The 19,623-nt window shown below is 41.6% G+C and overlaps 1 protein-coding gene across 4 annotated transcripts; it reads left to right on the top strand.

The window, feature by feature from the left end:
* The first annotated feature begins 295 nt into the window (after positions 1-295).
* On the top strand, positions 296-18,641 carry LOC121636198. Of its 4 annotated transcripts, none has more exons than XM_041979468.1 (17): positions 296-374; positions 1,243-1,525; positions 1,556-1,809; positions 2,010-2,150; positions 2,462-2,603; positions 2,690-2,976; positions 3,111-3,193; positions 3,280-3,323; positions 4,982-5,122; positions 5,212-5,292; positions 5,381-5,401; positions 5,503-5,592; positions 10,345-10,506; positions 10,598-10,774; positions 11,011-11,085; positions 16,588-16,692; positions 16,777-18,641. In XM_041979468.1, the coding sequence occupies exons 2-17, from the start codon at positions 1,439-1,441 to the stop codon at positions 17,248-17,250; spliced, it is 2,364 nt and encodes a 787-aa protein (XP_041835402.1). In that variant the 5' UTR covers positions 296-374; positions 1,243-1,438; the 3' UTR covers positions 17,251-18,641. The 4 variants fall into 4 exon arrangements, with proteins under 4 accessions (XP_041835402.1, XP_041835403.1, XP_041835404.1 ...); XM_041979469.1 differs by having other exon boundaries at positions 339-359; XM_041979470.1 differs by lacking the exon at positions 296-374 and adding an exon at positions 610-798 and having other exon boundaries at positions 3,283-3,323.
* The last annotated feature ends 982 nt before the right edge of the window (positions 18,642-19,623 follow it).

Genomic DNA, 19,623 nt, shown 5'->3' on the forward strand with positions numbered 1-19,623 from the left:
TGATAACAAAAGTTGCAGTTCCCACATGGATGGTTGCCTGTGGGTCTGGGGAACCAGCAATAGGTGTAACTCAGCTTTGGTAAAAGGTTTGTCTTTGGCCCCTACAGAGATGCATTTGTGCCTTTTATTAATTTGACCCTTTCAGACCTATCGGTAAAATTATTTTCAGTAACTGACAAACATCAGTTCGTCTCTCACTTTGGACAATTGACGGTAGAAGGAGGGTTCCGTGAACGCAGCACAATTAAAGGAAAAGGTAAATAGTACGACCAAAGAAGACGCTGACGAGATAGTTCAGGTCACTTTCTTCCGTCTTCGTATCAGCTGCGCGAGAAAACCCGATGCCACTCTGAACAAACGTAATTATTTTTGTGGTCAGTCTACTTTTCTTTTTTATCCTCTTTTAAATTAATTCTTGAAATAAAAGTCATTCGATGGTGGATTGATTAAATGCTCGTTTCAACCTTTAAATAATTTCTAAAACACTGAGGTCGAGTATTTAAGTTAGTATAGTTTCAATAAACAAGCGTTTAAATGTCAACGTCCAAATAGTGATTTATTAAAGAAAAATAATATTCATGTTCCGGCTTTTCTATGTCCCTAGCGCGCTGTCTCCAGACGAAGAGACGTGGACATGGCGGATTTATATCTGGTGTGCAGCCTTTGGTTGTTCGGCCGTTCAGGTTTCCGTTGGTGGCTTTAGATGCATGGTAGCTAGCTTAGCTTTACCCAGTAAAGTGAAAAGCAGCTTCTTGTAGTGATTTGAATACCGCGATTCTGGGAAATAATAAAGAAAAGGTGCGTGTTCTTTTGGCATAAATGTTTGCTATGGAAAAACGGCAAAAGCTCCTAATTCGGGAATACCTGTAGCAAAGGAGTCTATCACGAAAGGGTACCAAAGCTAACGGTGGCTAATGTCATCCCTGATTTAAGTCAATATTTCTCTATCTGACACGTCGTGGCATTGTATAGCATATCTGTAAAATGCGGGACACAAATTGACATTTATAATTAAAAAAAAAAAAGCGTTTTTTTAACAGTAACATATTTCTGTAACTGAGGATAACCGGTATAGCTTAGTTGTGTTCGCTGGCTAACAACAGCTACATTCCTGTGCTAGCTAATTAAACGTTGATCAATTAGTTGAACATTTCAAACGCAGTTTAAACAGACAGGATATACTGTAATAGGGATACTGTATACATAATCTCTGTTTTTAAGTAACATCCTCTCTTATTTCAGAAACTGAACAGCTGACACCATCCGGACGGTCCAACCGCCCCATCGCCGCCCACCTCAAACGAAGAGGTCAAGTTGTTGAACCGACAGGCGACGTGAAAGAAAACCAGTCTGAATGGAATGCAAGCCAGACCGTAAAATATATATTATGTCTGCAGGAAAACACCTTGGACTAGTTGTAGCATAAGCTTCTGCACAAATGAACGAGAACGCAGCTGAGAGTCAACTCCCTGGCAGCGAGCCTGTGGAGGAAAATGAGGGACAAAATACAAAAAAGACTTCTGAAGAAGCAGGAGCTCCTTCAGCTGACATAAAGGACAACCCCGTCCCAGGCCCGGACCAAGACCAAAACAGAGGTCCAGCCTCAAAACCCGTGGAAAACAATTCCACAAAGGCCAAAGAAGAGGATGAACCTAAGGCTGCTGGCGGTGAGCCTCCAATGGACTGGTTTGAACCACTTGAAGATGATGATTATGATAATGAAGATCCAGAGGAGGAAAGCCTCGCAGGAGAAAGCGAGAGAAGTGAGAGTGTTGCAGGCAGTGAGAAGGCCTCAAAAAAGCTCTATCAGTAGGTGGAATAATGTCTGTCTTCCATCTGTGGTCATGAAATAATGCTGCAATACCCTGTGATACAGGCTTCTTTCCTCAGCACAGTGGTTCAACAAATCAGTAACAATTTATACATCAGTCCTTCGATGACCAAATTTTATCTTTTATATATTGAAAAGCCAGAAAGATTGTTGGTTTTCTCTCATCTTTTAATTTTAGGCTTCATATGCCTCGCCGTAAGCGATCGCATCCTGATGAGGGTTGGGTCGACTGGCCGGCACTTGGAGAGGGTTGGAAACGCAAAGAGGTTGTACGACGTTCAGGATCAAGCATTGGTCAGAAGGACGTGTATTATCTGAGGTAAATTCTGCATTTCTTTACAATTCAGGTGGATGGAAATGTCTGCATGGAATTTACATTTTTACTGTTGAGAGAAAGTCTTGAAATGATCAAATTTCTGTCAAAAATTGTAATAATTGTTTTAAAATCATCAGTGTATGAGAAAGATCCGCTGGTTAGATCAGGCAGGGAAATGTGGGGAGTTGAGTTGCTGTTTTTTCACATTTATGTGGACTAAAGAATTGATTTATCAAAAAAAAAGTGTAATGAACAGTGATGTAAGCAGTTACTTAGTTTGTTTTAATGGTTATAATTGTTCTTCTCCTTCACAGTCCGCGGGGTGATCGAGTTAGAAGCAGAGTAGAGCTGGCCACAGTCCTCCAAGGACATCTTGATGTGTCACATTTTGAATATAAGACGGGCAAGTTCTACGAAGGGGAAGCGCTGCCCATACGAGTTAGAGGAAGAGGGAAGGTATGGTCGTTTCTTTCCCTGAAAGCAAATGAACTTGTTGGCGCTTGTCTTGCAGTCAGTTATACTGTCACTTTTTAATCCTTTAGAGAAAAGTGCGGGAACGTTCCTCCTCAGAGTCCAGTTTCATGGAGAGAGGAGAGGGGGCAGACACTCCTGACTCCTACCACAGACTCACACCGAGCACCGGGCTCAAAAATGTCAATCAAAATCAGACAAGTGCCTCCTTTAACAGCGCGACAGGAATCCCGAGACAAAGCCATCGCACCGATGATCTACCTGCAGAGGATAAAATTAAACTCCCCCTCCCCTCATCATCCCGGTCGCTACCGCTTCCTTCTATAAACGGAGAAATTGGTTCTGAAGACAGCATTTTGTAAGTCCATAATTACCACAGTTTATGTGTCTATCGCTATCTAACTAGCTGGATTTAGCAGGACCCTTTAATTAACTCAGAGTAGAGTTGTTGATGAATACATATGGACTGAGGATCGTCATATTTCTCTGCAGGGTCTGTGCCAAGTGTGGTATTTCCTTTACAGGTACATGGTATGACAAACAAAGAAAGCGGCCCTGCTGTCCCAGCTGCTGGGGTATGTCTGCATGCAGAAAAACTGCATCTAAAAAATAAATGAAACCTTTAGTAATAACAGCTGTGCATCTCTCTTTTAAATCCCAGCAGCGTCAAAGACAAAAGAGCATCCCATGATTCGCTTCAGGAAGGTAAAGCATTATCTCTCAGCAAGCTGAAAGATAATTCAGTGAATTTTTCTTTTAAACTGTCACAGAGTTGTACACAGTCCAAACAGTTACATACACTTAAATATGTAATATAGTTATATGTGTGACTTTACCATAGGCTGTGTATGACAATAGGTTTCACTATGGAGTAATTCAACTGAATGCTCTGGTTTCTTGCGGAGGGATCTCTCTAGTGTCACACTTGACAGCAGCATGTTGCAGCACCAGACCGCGGTGAAGCACCTGTGTGAGCCGGTAGCCGCATTTGTTTTGCAGGGCTGCCAACACGCATCGGCCGTGAGACTCGCGCATTTTAGTGGCTTCTCACGCTCTTGTGCTAAACCTCCGATTCTCATGCTGAAAAATGTAAATCAGTCGAATGGAGAAATAAAAGCTGCGAGTACTTCCTCATTTATTGGTTCACTGCTCCCCACATGTAAGCATGTTGACATTTTATGCTGTATACATACACACATATTTACATACGCATATTCATATATATATGTGTGTGTGTGTGTGTGTGTGTGTGTATATATATATATATGTGTGTGTGTGTGTATATTATATATATATATATATATATATATATATATATATATATATATATATATATATATATATAATATATATATGTATGTGTGTGTGTGTGTATAATACTTTTTTTATTACTATTTTTTATACAATGATACTAACTGGCAGTTTTGCTGGTTTTCCCTGTCTGAGCCTCATGTTTAATATTTTTTTTAAATATTTTTGAAAGACAATTTTGTTCACAGAACAGACTTTATTATCCATCATACTTATTGTGTTTGGTTGTGTTTGTTTGGTTTTCATTCATTGTTGATGAGGCTGAGAGTCCATTCTATTTATGGTTTTTGTTTTATTTAAAATTTCTTCCAGCTCCAGTGTAAAATGTTCTTTAGAAATGAAAGTTCATTGATCTTTGAAAGGGTATACTTGCATTATTATGGCATTGTCATATTAGTTAAAAATGGTCTCAAAATGACATTATCACTCATCGCAATATTATCGTTTATCGCAATAATTTCTGAGAAAATTAATTGCACAGCAAAATTTGTTATTGTGACAGACCTGTGAATATGTGTATATAGGTGTGTGTGAGTATGTTGTGTATGAGTAGACAGAAATGTACATGTACATGTAGGTGTATGTTTATGGGTAAGTATGTGCTGTATATTTGTGCATATGCAGTTATGTGTGTATAAAATGTAGATAGGTATACAACTACATAAAGAGGTATATATGTATTTGTTTAGGCTCTATTTCTTTATATGTATGTATATGTGTGTGTGTGTCTGTGTATATCACGTGTATATTTTATATATATATATATATATATATATATATATATATATATATATATATATATATATATATATATACACATACATATATACTGTGTTTATTTTTATTAGTGTGATAACTGCATGGAAGAGTAAAGCATGTTTAGAAAGCGAGGCAGGAATAAACTGTAGTAACTTATTTTTGTAACTATTCTGTAATTTATTTATTTTTTAATAAAAAAAAAAATACCAATAGTTTCAGTGCATCATAAATATAAATGGTTTATAGCTGATATTGGATAAACAGCCTTTCTGTTCTTGTTTGTGCCAATGTAGTGGATTCCCTGCGGTCAGTGTGTGGGATGCCACAACACCATCAACTGTGGGCAGTGCGCTAACTGCAAACATGGACTCCAAAGTCCCGAGACAAGGAGGCGCATATGTCGGAAACGCAGATGTATATGTCCTATTCGCAAGGTAGCTGCTGGCTGCACACTGCTTATTTAGATTTGTATTATTTATTTTTCTTACTTTTAACTAGTTGCTCTTCCTTTTTATCCCACCAGAGTCCTGGAAGTGGAAACTTCGTGCACCACCGGCCTTGCGTTGACGTTCCTGAGACATTTGAAGACAACTCGAGTTTCCAGGTAATAAAACCTGTGCTCTCATCTATGCCGACTGTTTTACTGGAACCGCTTCTTCAGTTATCTAATCCTTCTTGTCAACATTTTACAGAGTGAAGTCGCAGATTCGCAGGTAAAACTTGTAATTTCACCTTATTTTCTGGACAAAAAGTTTGTTTTGCTAATTTTGAAAATTTAAAGAAAATGAAATGTTTTTTTTTTCACCTCACACAGCACCCAAGTCTCAAAAGCAGCGACACTGAAAACTTCTCGGTCAACGTGGACCTCGACGAGGATGAAATGTCCACTGACGATGACGATGATGTGAGTGTTTTTTTTCCCAACCTTTCTTATGTTGGTTTTAATTTGTGAACAAGTGAATTTCTCCACTGTGAGATAATAAAGTCTAATCTAATCTAATAATCTGATGCAGAGTTCACCCATGAAAGCTTGAGATCAGGACAGTGTGCAGACAGTTTGTTCTGCAGCTGATGTTCCCACATGTGCTTCACAACAGGAAACTTTCTACAGATGTGGTCTCACAGCTGGAAGTGTGAGGGAGGACTACATCTGTCTAGAGTGCACATGAGGCTGGACGTGATGCTGAAATTGATGTGATTTTGTTACAACAGGCTTAAAACAGCAGATAAGACTTTTCATTAGGGTTGGACGGTGATTCAATAACAATATATATCAATCAAAAGAAAAAAAAGGGGTCAATAAAAAGTTTCCCGTTTTCATCATAGCTTATCATGTAGCGCAGTGTCTCTCAGTCCTGGTCCTCGGGGCCCCCTGCCCTGCATCTTTTAGAAGTAACTCTACAGTAACACACCTGAATGAAACGAATGGCTTGTTAACAGGCTGCAAAGAATTTGATGAGGAAGTTCATTAATCTAAATCAGGTGTGTTGCCGTGGGATCACTTCTAAGACATGCGGGACTTTGGGTCCTGAGGACCCGGACTGAGAAACACTGATGTAGCTTAGTGCTACAGTCATTACTTCCTCCCAGCCAATCACAAACGCAGACCCAGGCACGCTCTGTCACCAAGCTCCGCCCCTCTCAAACCACAACAGAGAGCACGTGTATTGCAGAAGATGTTGCAGCAAGGAGAGGCGGTGGAAATTGTCAGGAAAAGAGGTCGGGGGTGCCTACAGTTTTTGTTCTTGTTGACTGGTGTTTGTTTACATGGTAGCCTAGCTCCACCAGTTTCAGGGACTACCTAACGGCTTATTTCCACCGGGGCCGTGTGCGCTGCGTTCCGGCTGCGGCGCAGTTTCATTCTGACTTCTGTGCCATGGCAACTCACACTGGGAGCGTTTATTACACGGAGCGCCGACAAACGCAGCCCACGTAGCTGAAGCCACCTGATCACAAAATCACAGGAGAATCTTGTGATTCTCCATGATGGAGAAAAACCACTTAAACTCGCTGACCGTTAGTGATGTTCAGCGATCGCAACGCTGCACAGGGCTTTTATTTTGAAATTTACCAGATGCTTACACTGCTCCATGTCTGATTTCCTGTCTGGCCTGATCTGAACTGCAGAGCTTGATGCGTTCGTGATGGGCTGAACAAAACCACGACTCCCGCTGGAAATCGTCCGTTAAACTGGTAGTGTGCCATTCCCACCAAAAGAAGCTATGCTGTTTATTAATTGGTTTTTGTTTATTTTACCCAAAAGGCTTTTTAAATATTTATTTATAGGATTTCTGGTCACTTTATTCTTTGTTAGTACATCACTCATTCTCTTAAGTTGATTTCTTTTTTAAAATCTTTAAGTTGTGGTTAAAAAGGTGGTTGAATGAAGAATTGAATATGAATTCAGTGTTTCCACTTTTCTTTATTAAAAGTAGGTCAGCAATAGCATAAAATGGCCAGAGCTGCACTTAAAATATATTTTTAAAATGTCTTCATAATTATCGATAATTATCTATTGAGCAATATGGTTTTATTTATTTATTTACTTATTTACTTACTGACTTACTTATTAAATCAATGTGCTTTTTTCCCTATATTGTCCAGCTCTACTCTTCATTGTGTTTCAGTAGTGCATGAATATATCCACAGTAGTAGTGAGTGGAAATCAATGTGCATGTTAACACTGCTATCTCAGTTGCTTAAGTTGCTAGTTTTATGTGGGAATAAGAGACTAATTGCTTTAACACCACTGAGGAATATTTGTCTTTCAAATGTACAGTAGTGGACAACATCTTGAGATAGATTTCTTTTTTTTATATACTGCCCCCCGCAAAAAAAAAAACAGGCAAACTCTAACATCTGGTAGGACCTCCTTTATCTCTGATTCCAGCAGCTTCTCTGTGGCATCGTCTCTAGAAGCTTCTGCAACGTCACCACATGTATTTCCATCCAGTGTTGCATTAATTTTTCTCCAAGATCTTGTATTGATGATGGAGAGTCTGACCACTGCACAAAGCCTTCTCCAGCACATCCCAGAGATCCTCCATGGAGTTCAGGTCTGGACTCTGGTGGTCAATCCATGTGTGAACATGATGTCTCCTGTTCCCTGAACCACTCTTTCACAATCTGAGCCCCATGAATCCTGGCACTGTGCCATCAGGGAAGATGGAATAACCTGCTCATTCAGGATATTCAGGTATCAGCTGACCGCATTCTTGGACTCATAATGTTGCTGAAACTAGACCTGAACCTGGACCTGAACCTAGACCTGAACCTGAACCTGAGCAACTGCAGCAACTCCAGATCATAGACTGCCCCCACAGGCTTGTACAGTAGCGCTAGGCATGATGCTGCATCCCTTCATCCTCCTGTCTTCTTACCCTGATGCTCCACCACTCTGGACCGGAGTAGATCTGGACTCATCAGACCATATGACCTTCTTCCATGGCTCCAGAGTCCAGTCTTTATGCTCCCTAGCAACCTGAAGCCTTTTTCTCCGGTTAGCTTCACTGGTTAGTGGTTTTCTTCTGACTCAACAGCTGTTCAGTCCCTTGAGTTCCTTCACATTGTTCACGTTGAAATGTTCTAACTTTCACTATTAAACATGGTCCTGAGTTCTACTGCTGTTTTTCTTCCATCTGGTTCCACCAAACCTTTAAGTGATCACCAATCCCCATCATTCAGGATGTTTTTATGACCACATTTCTTCCTGGAAGACGATGGTTCCCACCATCCTTCCAGTTTTTAATAATGTGGTGGACAGTTCTGAACCCAGTTCTAGTAGTTTCTGCTTCTCGTGAGATGTTTTCTCTGCGTGATGCCAACGATGCCAAAATAGACAAGATAGATTTTAGAACATAAAATCTTATATTTGCATCACAAAGTTGATTCCCAAACAGCTACTTGCTTGTCCTCAAGAAGCCTGGAGAAGTATTCTTGAAGACCACTTAAAGAAATTACTCGAGAGCTTGTCTAAGAGGGGGTTAGTGTTGAAGAATGTAACTTTCAAGCTACACACACGTTTGCCTTGTATACTGTATTTCCATTTTGATTTGACTTAGGATTTTTACTGCACCTTTTTCATGTTCCTTGTTCATATTTCTGACCAAAGTGCTGCACACAGTTAAATAAAGCCTAATAATCTAACAGAAATAAAATACATACATAAAAGGAAGTAATAGGTCAAAATCTCACATAGTGTTGAAAGTCAAAGAGTAAAAATCAGGGGGGCCAGATAGGGCTGAACCTTATAAATAAAGCTGGACAGGACCCTTTTACAGACTTAAAAACAAATAAAATCATTTTAAAATGAACTGTAAAAGCAATGAAGGGAAGCTCAGCTTGTGTACTGCAATACTCTGGTTTAAATCTTATTTAGAGAATAGAAAATACTTTGTGTCAATAGGAAATTTTACATCTGAACAGACAAGAATTACATGTGGAGTTCCCCAAGGTTCCATCCTGGGGCCTCTTCTGTTTAACATCTACATGCTCCCACTGGCACAGATTATAAAGAAAAACAAAATTAGTTACCATAGCTATGCAGATGACACACAGATATATATTACAATGTCACCAGGAGATTGAGGCCCTGTACAGGCTCTTGGGAAATGCATTGAGGAGATTAATGACTGGATGTGTCTGAACTTTCTCCAGTTAAACAAAAACAAAACTGAAGTGATGGTTTTTGGAGCCAAAGAGAAACGATGAAGTGTCACCACAGAGCTTCAGTCTATACACCTAAAAACCACCAATCAGGCCAGAAATCTGGGTGTAGTGATGGACTCAGACCTTAACTTTGAGAAACACATTAAGGGAATTACAAAGTCAGCCTACCATCACCTTAAGAACATATCAAGGGTAAAAGACCTGATGTCTCAGCAGGACCTGGAAAAACTAGTCCATGCGTTCATCTTTAGTCTGCTTGATTATTGTAACAGTGTTTTTACAGGTTCTACCTAAAAAATCAATTAGACACCTGCAGCTTATTCAGAACTCTGGTGCTCGAGTCCTCACTAAGACTAAGAGAGTCTTAGGACCACATCAGTCCAGTTACACTGGCTGCCTGTTCGTCAGAGGATAGACTTTAAAGTTCTGCTGCTGGTCTATAAAGCTCTGAATGGTTTAGGACCAAAATACATCAGAGACTCTTGACCCAGTATGAACCTACCAGAACCCTCAGGTCATCTGGATCCAGTTTCTTATCAGTCCCCAGAGTCAAAACCAGACATGGAGAAGCTGCATTCAGCTTCTATGCTCCACATGTCTGGAACAAACTCCCAGAAAGCCTCAAATCAGCTGAAACACTTGCCCATAAGGATGCCCATTACAGTAATCAAGATGGAACATTATCAAAGCATATATTACTCTCTCCAGGTTGTGTCGTGTACTCTTTGTTTTGAAGAGGTTGTTTCTACCGGAGAAACTGGTTTTCTGGGTTTTAAACGCCAAGATGCTAACTGAGCGATACAGAAGATAACTTAATGTATCCTCAGAAATGTTCTCCAACCATCTCAACCTTCTTGTAAAACTTGTGTTGTGGCCAACATCTGCATTGGGTCCTGCAGACTGAACCCTCATGCAGAAACCTGTTAACTGCTAAGCTTTTTAGCCATTTTGCTTTTTCCTTTCTGTCCCGTTTTTTTCTTGTTTTTAGTGGCACAAGAAGCGGAAGCGGCGTTCCTGTGGAGAGTGCAAGGCCTGTCTCTGCAGGAAAGACTGCGGCACCTGTGATTTCTGCATAGACAAACCCAAGTTCGGAGGCAGCAACAAGAAGAGGCAGAAGTGTCGTTTACGGCAGTGTCAGCGGCAGGCGATGGTAAACGCTGTCTGTTTATTGAAGTGACTGGTCTCTGTGTTGTTTATGTCAAAGTTTTGCATGTAAACGTGCCTCTGCTTGTATTTGGCAGAGACATTTGCTGCCCTTCCAGATGGGACAAAGTGAATTTGGGCCAGATACTCCAGGTCTCCCAGGCAGGCCCAGACCGCACTACACGTACAGTCGAAAGCCGGGCTTTAAGAAAATCAAAGGGGGGCAGAGTGGCTTGGACTTTACTGACGAAGACGATGATAGTAATTTACAACCAGTAAGTGACCAGTGACTTTTTCTTTTTCTCAAACTATCCATCTTCTTTTGCTGCTTGTGTTTTTTGTAGAGTCAGACCTCACGTAATTCAGGGGAGATTTATTCTTTTTTCCTTGCTGGTGTTTTGATGTTGTAGATAAACTAGAACCAAACATTCCTTAGATAGGAATGTTTTTTTAGATTACTAAAGCTCATCTCCAAATTAAACAAAATATCAGTAAAATGTGTCTTTGGCAGTTGAATCACTCGGATTTTGGGATGAGGAATGGACATCCAGACCGAGTCCCTCACATCAGCAACAATAATCAATCAGTAAGTTTACATTCTTCCAACCTATTTACTCCACATCAGACTTAAATGTGGCAAATTTATTAATCTGCAATAGTTGGCCTTTTTTTTTTATAATTTATTCATTTTATTTTTAATTCAGGAGGCTTTTGCTTTAAATGCTGAACAGATTAAAGGTAGTTATTAATTATAGGTTGTTGGATTTTTCTGGCTGATTGTGTAAAACAATTGCTGCCTCATGCCTAATGACAGCACAAATTTGGACTGATGAAGAGCCATCTTGGCTCTTGCTTACACCTCCCCTCAAGGATTCTGGCACTTTGTACATTTCCTTGTATATCTTACCGTGCTGTTCTTTGGCCTGCAGCTCTGAGGTCTGAATCCAGGCCTGGATCCTGCTGCTCAGCATGTTTTCCTTTAACCAGTGTGCAGTACTGCCATCTGTACCTTAAGGGCTGGAAATACTTGATGTGAACGTAAGCGTACACGTCAGCGTTCTGCTACGTTTGTGTAAATATTTACTGCAAACGACGGAACCAGGACGCGGCAAAAACACTCAATACTGAAGGTCACCACTAGGGGGAGTACACAGCACTTAGACTCAGAAAAAGTGAAAAGGTCTATCTACTGGTCACGTTGTATTTTTGGGGCATCAACCCACAAAACGCTTCCAAATTGTTGCAAACTGTTAAGGTGTGAGTGTGTCTCACTGTGCAACAGGGAGGAAAATTCATTCAGATGCCGGTAGATGTGGACGAGGTCCGAGAGACGGTCTTCAAAGCTATCCGCGTGTTTACCTCTGATCTCGTGCTCTTGTTCGCATGAGCGTCTCTAGCGTTCAAGTCAAAATTGCAACTTGCGCACACGTTACTGCGCATCAACGCGAGCAGCCTACTCGCCAAGCGAACGCTGGCAGCCATGATACGTACACGGATGCGTTGCTGACAGCAAGTATATCCCGGCTTTCTTTAGGGTTTTATTCATCTTTGTGCAGAAGTTGACCTTGTTGAGATTTTTCTGCGTTTTTTTTTAAGTTGGATGTTCTTTATTCACCTTATTAAATCAAGTCATTTTATTTATAAAACACTTTTTTGTACAAGAGCAGCACAAAATGCGTCAATGCAGTGTTTGCATTTGACAAAAAAGTAAAAATAGATTAAAATAAGAGCGACAAGTATAAAATATAAGAGTTTATAAAACAAAATAAAAAACCAGAAAAGGAAAAGGCTACTTAAATAGGTATGTTTACAGTAAATAAGTACATAAACAATTAAATAAAAATTATTATAAAAGTAAAATAACAGTTCAATTATAAGCCAAGATAAAAAGGTTTTGAGTCTCTGTTTAAAGGACTTTGTGTAACATTTTCTGTTTACTGGCAAGAATCCATGTCTGTATGTATACATGTGTTATCAGTGGTTTGTTACGACCTCCACTAATGATCTGACACATTCTGGTAAGCGAAGAATTTTAGATTTGTTCATACATATGACGGGTAAGCCAGTAGGGCAGCGCCATGACGGTCTGCCGCCTTAAAACTACAGCCGTCGGAAAGGGACAAATAGCACCAACTACGCGTTTTCCCTGCGAGCCAGCGCACAGTGAGACGCAGGAGGAGAAGATAAACAAAAGGCTTCCTTCCCCGGCAGGCTGGAAATTCTGTTCAATTCTTATTCACATAAATGCAGGACCAGGCAACAGCAGCATGGGAGCCGTTTCACCATCGCCAGGGCGCCTTGCACCTTGGCGATGGTGAAACGGCATCTTGGCGATAGGGAAACGACTCCCAAGGTGCCGTTTCACCATCGCAAAGATGTTTGTTAGACAGTGTTGCTTGTTACCATGGTTACCATGGGCAGGATAACAGTAGTTTCTGGTAAAATACACCAACCTTGTTGGTACAGAAGTGTGTATTTACATGGTTTTAGCAGCTTTCATAGTCACGGTAAAGCTGGACTAAAAGCTGGTGGGAGGACTTTATGAGCTGGTTTTACTGGGACAGAAAGCCGGTGGGAGGACTTTATGAGCTGGTTTTACTGGGACAGAAAGCCGGTGGGAGGACTTTATGAGCTGGTTTTACTGGGACAGAAAGCCGGTGGGAGGACTTTATGAGCTGGTTTTTACAGGGACGGAAAGCCGGTGGGAGGACTTTATGAGCTGGTTTTACTGGGACGGAAAGCCGGTGGGAGGACTTTATGAGCTGGTTTTACTGGGACAGAAAGCCGGTGGGAGGACTTTATGAGCTGGTTTTACTGGGACAGAAAGCCGGTGGGAGGACTTTATGAGCTGGTTTTACTGGGACAGAAAGCCGGTGGGAGGACTTTATGAGCTGGTTTTACTGGGACGGAAAGCCGGTGGGAGGACTTTATGAGCTGGTTTTACTGGGACAGAAAGCCGGTGGGAGGACTTTATGAGCTGGTTTTACTGGGACAGAAAGCCGGTGGGAGGACTTTATGAGCTGGTTTTACAGGGACAGAAAGCCGGTGGGAGGACTTTATGAGCTGGTTTTACTGGGACAGAAAGCCGGTGGGAGGACTTTATGAGCTGGTTTTTACTGGGACAGAAAGCCGGTGGGAGGACTTTATGAGCTGGTTTTACTGGGACAGAAAGCCGGAGGGAGGACTTTATGAGCTGGTTTTACTGGGACAGAAAGCCGGTGGGAGGACTTTATGAGCTGGTTTTACTGGGACAGAAAGCCGGTGGGAGGACTTTATGAGCTGGTTTTACTGGGACAGAAAGCCGGTGGGAGGACGTTATGAGCTGGTTTTACTGGGACAGAAAGCCGGTGGGAGGACTTTATGAGCTGGTTTTACTGGGACAGAAAGCCGGTGGGAGGACTTTATGAGCTGGTTTTACTGGGACAGAAAGCCGGAGGGAGGACTTTATGAGCTGGTTTTACTGGGACAGAAAGCCGGAGGGAGGACTTTATGAGCTGGTTTTACTGGGACAGAAAGCCGGTGGGAGGACTTTATGAGCTGGTTTTACTGGGACAGAAAGCCGGAGGGAGGACTTTATGAGCTGGTTTTACTGGGACAGAAAGCCGGTGGGAGGACTTTATGAGCTGGTTTTACGATTGAGGCCGGTTTCCCCGTCCAGATCCGTTCCTCCTGTGAGAACCGTTCTGCCTTCTAAACACAGAGGAACCATATCTTCTGTCCACCAGATGTTTTCGTCCTGACTAGTTATGATGCAGAGGGAACTTCTTCACCTGAGTGTTAAGTTTGAAACACAGTAACTGTGTTACTGGTTAATACTTCTGCGTTTCCTGGTGGCCACATATGTATACTGGTATTGTGAAGGATGTCCAGTTGCTGGTATAGTGAAGTAAACAGAAGAATTTAAACTGTGTTGTTGTGAATGTGGCGGTGGTGAATAAAGTTAACGTTAAACGTCAGAAGTGAGTTCTTTGTGTGTAACAGAGGGAACTCTCTAACTATCGGATGACATGCTTTCATCGGTGCTGTGGAAGTATTTTGGGATACGCCGGCTACCGATGTTACAGTACGTGATTGAGAAAGTGAGACGCTAGAATGTGCTGTACGGTAGAATGATACACGATTCCAGCGTTAGATGGAAGTAATTCTAGCGCCCTTTTAAAACCGGCAGGATGATCCACGGATGACAACCATAGAGGCGGAACGAGGTCTTGACGTAAGTTTTAGTCCTGACTTTAAGATCAGTTAAAAGGCTTGTACCAGGGGACCCAAAAGACCCAAGACCATGAAGACATTTATTGATCCTTAGCTGTGGACATGCCAGTGTAACAGCATGTTTGTAGAAAACCAGGGATGACATGTTTCTCAGTGGACTGATTTGAGCTGCAGAGCTGGAATTCTTTGGTACCTTGAGCATGTAGCAGCAAATAAATTTGATCCCATGGAAATGTTTGCTGTATGTGCTCTCGACATGTCATCCCCCCTCTCTCTGGCTTCCTTCAAGCTGTCCTGGTTACTGGTTTTTTACCAGTGAAGTGATCACATGGCAATATATGATCCTCCAGAACACATCATTTAGATATGAACCTGAACCTGTCTATGAAGGGAAATGGTGAGACCGAATTAGTTGATCTTAACTTTTATATAGAGATATAAACATAAACACATGAGTTCATTTGGAAACTTTTTCATAGATTGACTTTTATTTCAAGCAAATTGATAAACAAAAACAAGTTATATAGGGGTCACGCCATTTTGAAGGGGTGTCCGAATGTCCAGAGAGAAAAAAAGTAGTGCACTCAAAATTACCCACAATGCATCTTGATGGGTAAGTGTAGACCACAATGCATTGCGGGCAGAAGCTCAACATGGCGCAAGAAAGCGAAAAAATCGAGCAGCGCGAAATGACCTATAAGTATTTTATTAATCATATTCAATATTTGAGTGATGTTAATAAATTGAAATAGAAAACTTTGGATTGGATTTGGAATGACATCTTAATGCGTGTTGTGGTTGCCATGGTGACGGCTGGTAGTCACATGGTCTGCGGCGAGGAAAAATAGGCAGCTTCGTGTCCGGATCGCCGAGAGAATGAGTCACTATGTAGTGTGTTATGTAGTGCAGCCCTATGCAGTGAACGAGGGGTTAGGGAGTAGGGTGGACATGTGGACACAGCCAAAGGCTGATATGTTAAAGTGTAGCTCCACCCCCTACTTTCTGCGTAACTCCACCCACTGCTGAATTTGAAAAAAGCCTAAAACTGGAAGGGTATGGGTGGGAGGTGTGGGGTGATCAGGGGGCGGAGAGTGGGCGGGGTGGGATACACAGGTAGAAATGATTGACAGACAGCAGCTCAGCTCACTGGCAAGATGCAAAGCGAGATTCACAAAGCAGCTACGCCACAGAGCGTCTTTGAGGTGGAAGACTTTCCCTCCAGAATCTCCTCAGCTACACATGAACCAGGTGGTCCTGAACGTATCAGTGTTAGCCGTTAGCTGTTAGCTGCCTGTCAGCAGCTCCAGCAGCTCTGGAAAACTGTGGAGACTCGCGGCAGGTTGTAGCAGCTGCAGGAAGTTGCTGCTGCTACGATTTGAGCTGCTGTCTGTCGACAAATGAGGATCAGCAGGTAAAGAATAAAGTCCGGTTTTACTTTTACACCCTCAGAAACACAAATCCGTCCCAGTGCAGGAAGATTTCATCAGAAACTCTGTAGAAGAACAGAAGTCTGAAACTAGCAGATCTACACCAGAGAAGTTCACATCCCTTCATATGCGTTGGTGGGCGTGGTTTTCTATGCCTGCAGGACGAGGACCCGCCTACCTGCATCTGGAGGGAGGGGCTGTGGGGTTTTAAAAATTTTCTCGCGACATAGATAACCTCTCTGTCTCGATGAGCCATTTTTTACCCACAAATCCTGTTTTTTTTTTTTTATTTAAAAAAACAAAAAAACAAAAACTAACTTTATCAACAGTATACGTGGTTTCCATCACAACTAATTAATTCTGTGTTTACAGCTCATAAACACATTTTTGGGTGCACTACCCCTTTAAAGACAATATTTGAATTAATTCATTCCTTTTTGTTCATTTAGGACCAGCAAAGCCAGTGGGACCCAGATGGATCACATATAGCCAGAGACTGTTCCAGACAAATGGAAGATGATGACGACGATGATGAAGAGGAGGATTTTCCCATGGTGAGGGTCTTACTGAATATTTGTTGTCTTGGTTTTCCAGGTAAGCATGTAACTGGTGTGTTTTCATTCTCATGTTGTCTTCAGATTACACAGATCTTCAGTTTGGCTGAAAACCTGTCTGGGAGCGGCGCAGATGTAGAAAACCAGCTCATGAAATTACTTCACGCCTTACGCTCCTCTGTACTACCAATCCTATGGTACGCCATCGTGGTGGAGGGACCACAGCTGCAGCTCATCCAATGTTCGAAGCAGTCCAACATGGCTGACACCATGGTTCTGATCGACCCCGGTTTCTGCTACCAGGTCACCGTCCAAAAGCAGCCGTTGCTGCCCACCCACCCGCTGTACGACAGCTACCCGACACGCCTAACCTCCGTCACTGAAGTGGTTAATCTGCTGCTGGGTCTGGAGAAGTACGTCATGTGTCATGGAATTCCCCCTAAAGAAGCGTTACTTCATCAGGGCCCGATCATACTGGAGCGGGCGTCAACATGTGATTTTTTGGTCAAGAAGAGCGAGAGTGTGTGTGCCAACTGCAGAGCGCTGCAACGGCTTTAAGTCCACGCAGAACCGGGTTTGAACAGAAAGACCACCATCTAACGGGTGCGTCCTCGTTCCATTTTCTCTTCTTTTCCTTATATGACATTTTACAGATTTACCTCTGGACAGAAATACTGATTATCTGCAGATTCACCAAAGGCATTCCAGGAGCAGTATGATTAAATCTCACGTTTTATTTTGTTATGCTGGTGTTGGACTTTTCTACGCGCCTGTTTGGGGCAGTGTGATGGATTCTCCCGCGGTGTGGTAGGAGCGCTGCTGGCTGCTCTAATGTCCTGACATTCCCCCTCACAACAGTTCCCCTTCTTTTCAGTTAATCAGCCAGGCTGGCTGTGTACCACATTCAACCAGCAGCTGGGTTATTTCAGGAAGGAAAAACAAATCTGTTTGCATCCTGGCCAGTTTTTACATTTTTATAGCAACTTACACGATTACAATTTCTGTTGCACTTAGTGTCGTCCAAACATGTAGCATTTTTATTTTTATGCACTCGTTCTGTTGGTTTTGGCAGCAGTCTGAGATCTCCGTTTTATGTTTGTCCTTTCAATGCTGTACTGACTTACTAATATGTTTAACCCTCTAAATTATTGTGCTTTCCAGCATGAAATGGAGATAATGAACCAAGTCAACACAGCAGTACTGAAAAAATCCCCAAATAAAAATTAGCTTGAGTGGTGGCAGTTTTGTGGTGAATTAGTAGCTCTTACAAAACAAACAAAAAGAACGAAACACTACCTCTTTATAGGATGACTCGGCAGGAGCTGCTGCCATGTGAAATGAGAAAGAAACATAAAGCACTGTAAATAGAGCGGTCGGGCTGTTCTGTTAAAAAGAAGTGAAGCGTTTGTCTTTAACGGGGCTTCTCAAACACTCCTTGTCCAGTCGTGACGACAGAACCTGAGAAAGAGATTAAAACATGTTGTTTTTTCTCCGGTCTGGGACGTGGCAAGACAACCGAGTTACGATGGGCAGATGTCCATATTTAGCCATTTCCTTAGTGTGTGAGAGTAGAATATTATTTCCCGGACGATGTTGTCAAATGATCATGGTGTTGTAGTCCGAAGATGGTGCCGTCTTAGTTTATAGAAGTGTGTGTGTGAAACCTCTTTAGACTGCCTGCCCAGCTCTGTTCCTGACTAGTGTTATTTAAGAGGTCTTTAAACCTTTTAGATGTTTTCTTTAAATTGTGTTGTAATTAAATTCCTCCCATCCTTCCCCTCTCCTTTGGGATGTTTGTGGGATAACTCAGTGACTTTTGACAATGTGAAACTTTATGCATTTTCAACATATAAAAGTATTTTTGTTGTTTTCTTTAAGTGATTGTGCAGATATTATTTGTTAAATTACTATTGTCAGCTGGTCTTTTAATTAAAGCATATTTGAAGGTTTCTCAGGGTTTTTGCTTTGGTTTTTCTGTGTGTTTAACTGTTTTATTTCATTTCCTTTTACGGTTCCTTTGAACCATATAATTTAACAGAGTTCAGCTTTAGGACTATGTTGACGCTTTTGGAAAATACAGAGAAAATAATATTCTAAAGATTTCTTTTTAAATCAAAAAGTGATCACATCGTTCTGAAGGCTTTTTTCAGATTTTTTAAATACTTATTCTCTCACAAAAAGTTAGCAATATTCAACTTTTGGGATGAAATTTACAGAAAATGTAAACAACGACTTGTTGAAAGTTGTGAAACAGATTAAGTGATGGGTAAACCACAAGCTAAATAACTGGTCCTGTGCCAGGTCTGGTCCTGGTCTGATGTGTGCATGTGAAGAGGAGGATGAAGAGGAGCGCTGAGATGCAAGCCGTCCTTGAACCAGAACATTTAGGGCCCCATTCATGGTTCGGATCTTGTTTTTTTGTGGTTAATCATCTTGTTGGTGAACAGTATGTTTCAAAATAAACATTGAAAAGTTGTAAATTGTGGAGGAAAATAATTTTCCAGGAGTCTCGATTAGAATATTACACTTGAGTTTTATTAAAAATTGAATGCCTAAGGAGTGCCATCACACAGACTCAGAGACTTCCGAACGAGCTGTGACCACATGGAAGATGTCTGGAACTTTTACAGGGAGAAGGGAAGAAGCTCCAGGTGGGGAAGCACCTGTGCACGAGGTCGTCTTATCTTTGTGCAAAGCAGGTGTTGTCTGAACATTTCGGTAACTTTGCCAGCAGAAAGTTTCCCTGGTGCAGAAGTCAGATTTGCTTTTGCTGCACTCATAAAGTTGTCTGTGCACACACTTCTCTTTGAACATGCGGAGCTTCTTACAAGCTGTTTTTCATGTAGGCATCTGAACTTCTAAATAAAATTTCCAGCACGTGCATTCAGAAGTTCAGAGGAAGCCAAATTAAGTTCACCTTTAAAGTTTATA

Source organism: Melanotaenia boesemani, chromosome 3 (genome assembly GCF_017639745.1).
Source record: "Melanotaenia boesemani isolate fMelBoe1 chromosome 3, fMelBoe1.pri, whole genome shotgun sequence".
Lineage (NCBI taxonomy): Eukaryota > Metazoa > Chordata > Actinopteri > Atheriniformes > Melanotaeniidae > Melanotaenia > Melanotaenia boesemani.

Coding starts and splice junctions, on each gene's coding strand:
- LOC121636198 (XM_041979468.1), top strand. CDS start 1,439: ATGAACGAGAACGCAGCTGAGAGTCAACTCCCTGGCAGCGAGCCTGTG. Junction 3,194..3,279: donor CTGCTGTCCCAGCTGCTGGG/GTATGTCTGCAT, acceptor TTTAAATCCCAG/CAGCGTCAAAGACAAAAGAG. Junction 10,775..11,010: donor ATGATAGTAATTTACAACCA/GTAAGTGACCAG, acceptor TGTCTTTGGCAG/TTGAATCACTCGGATTTTGG.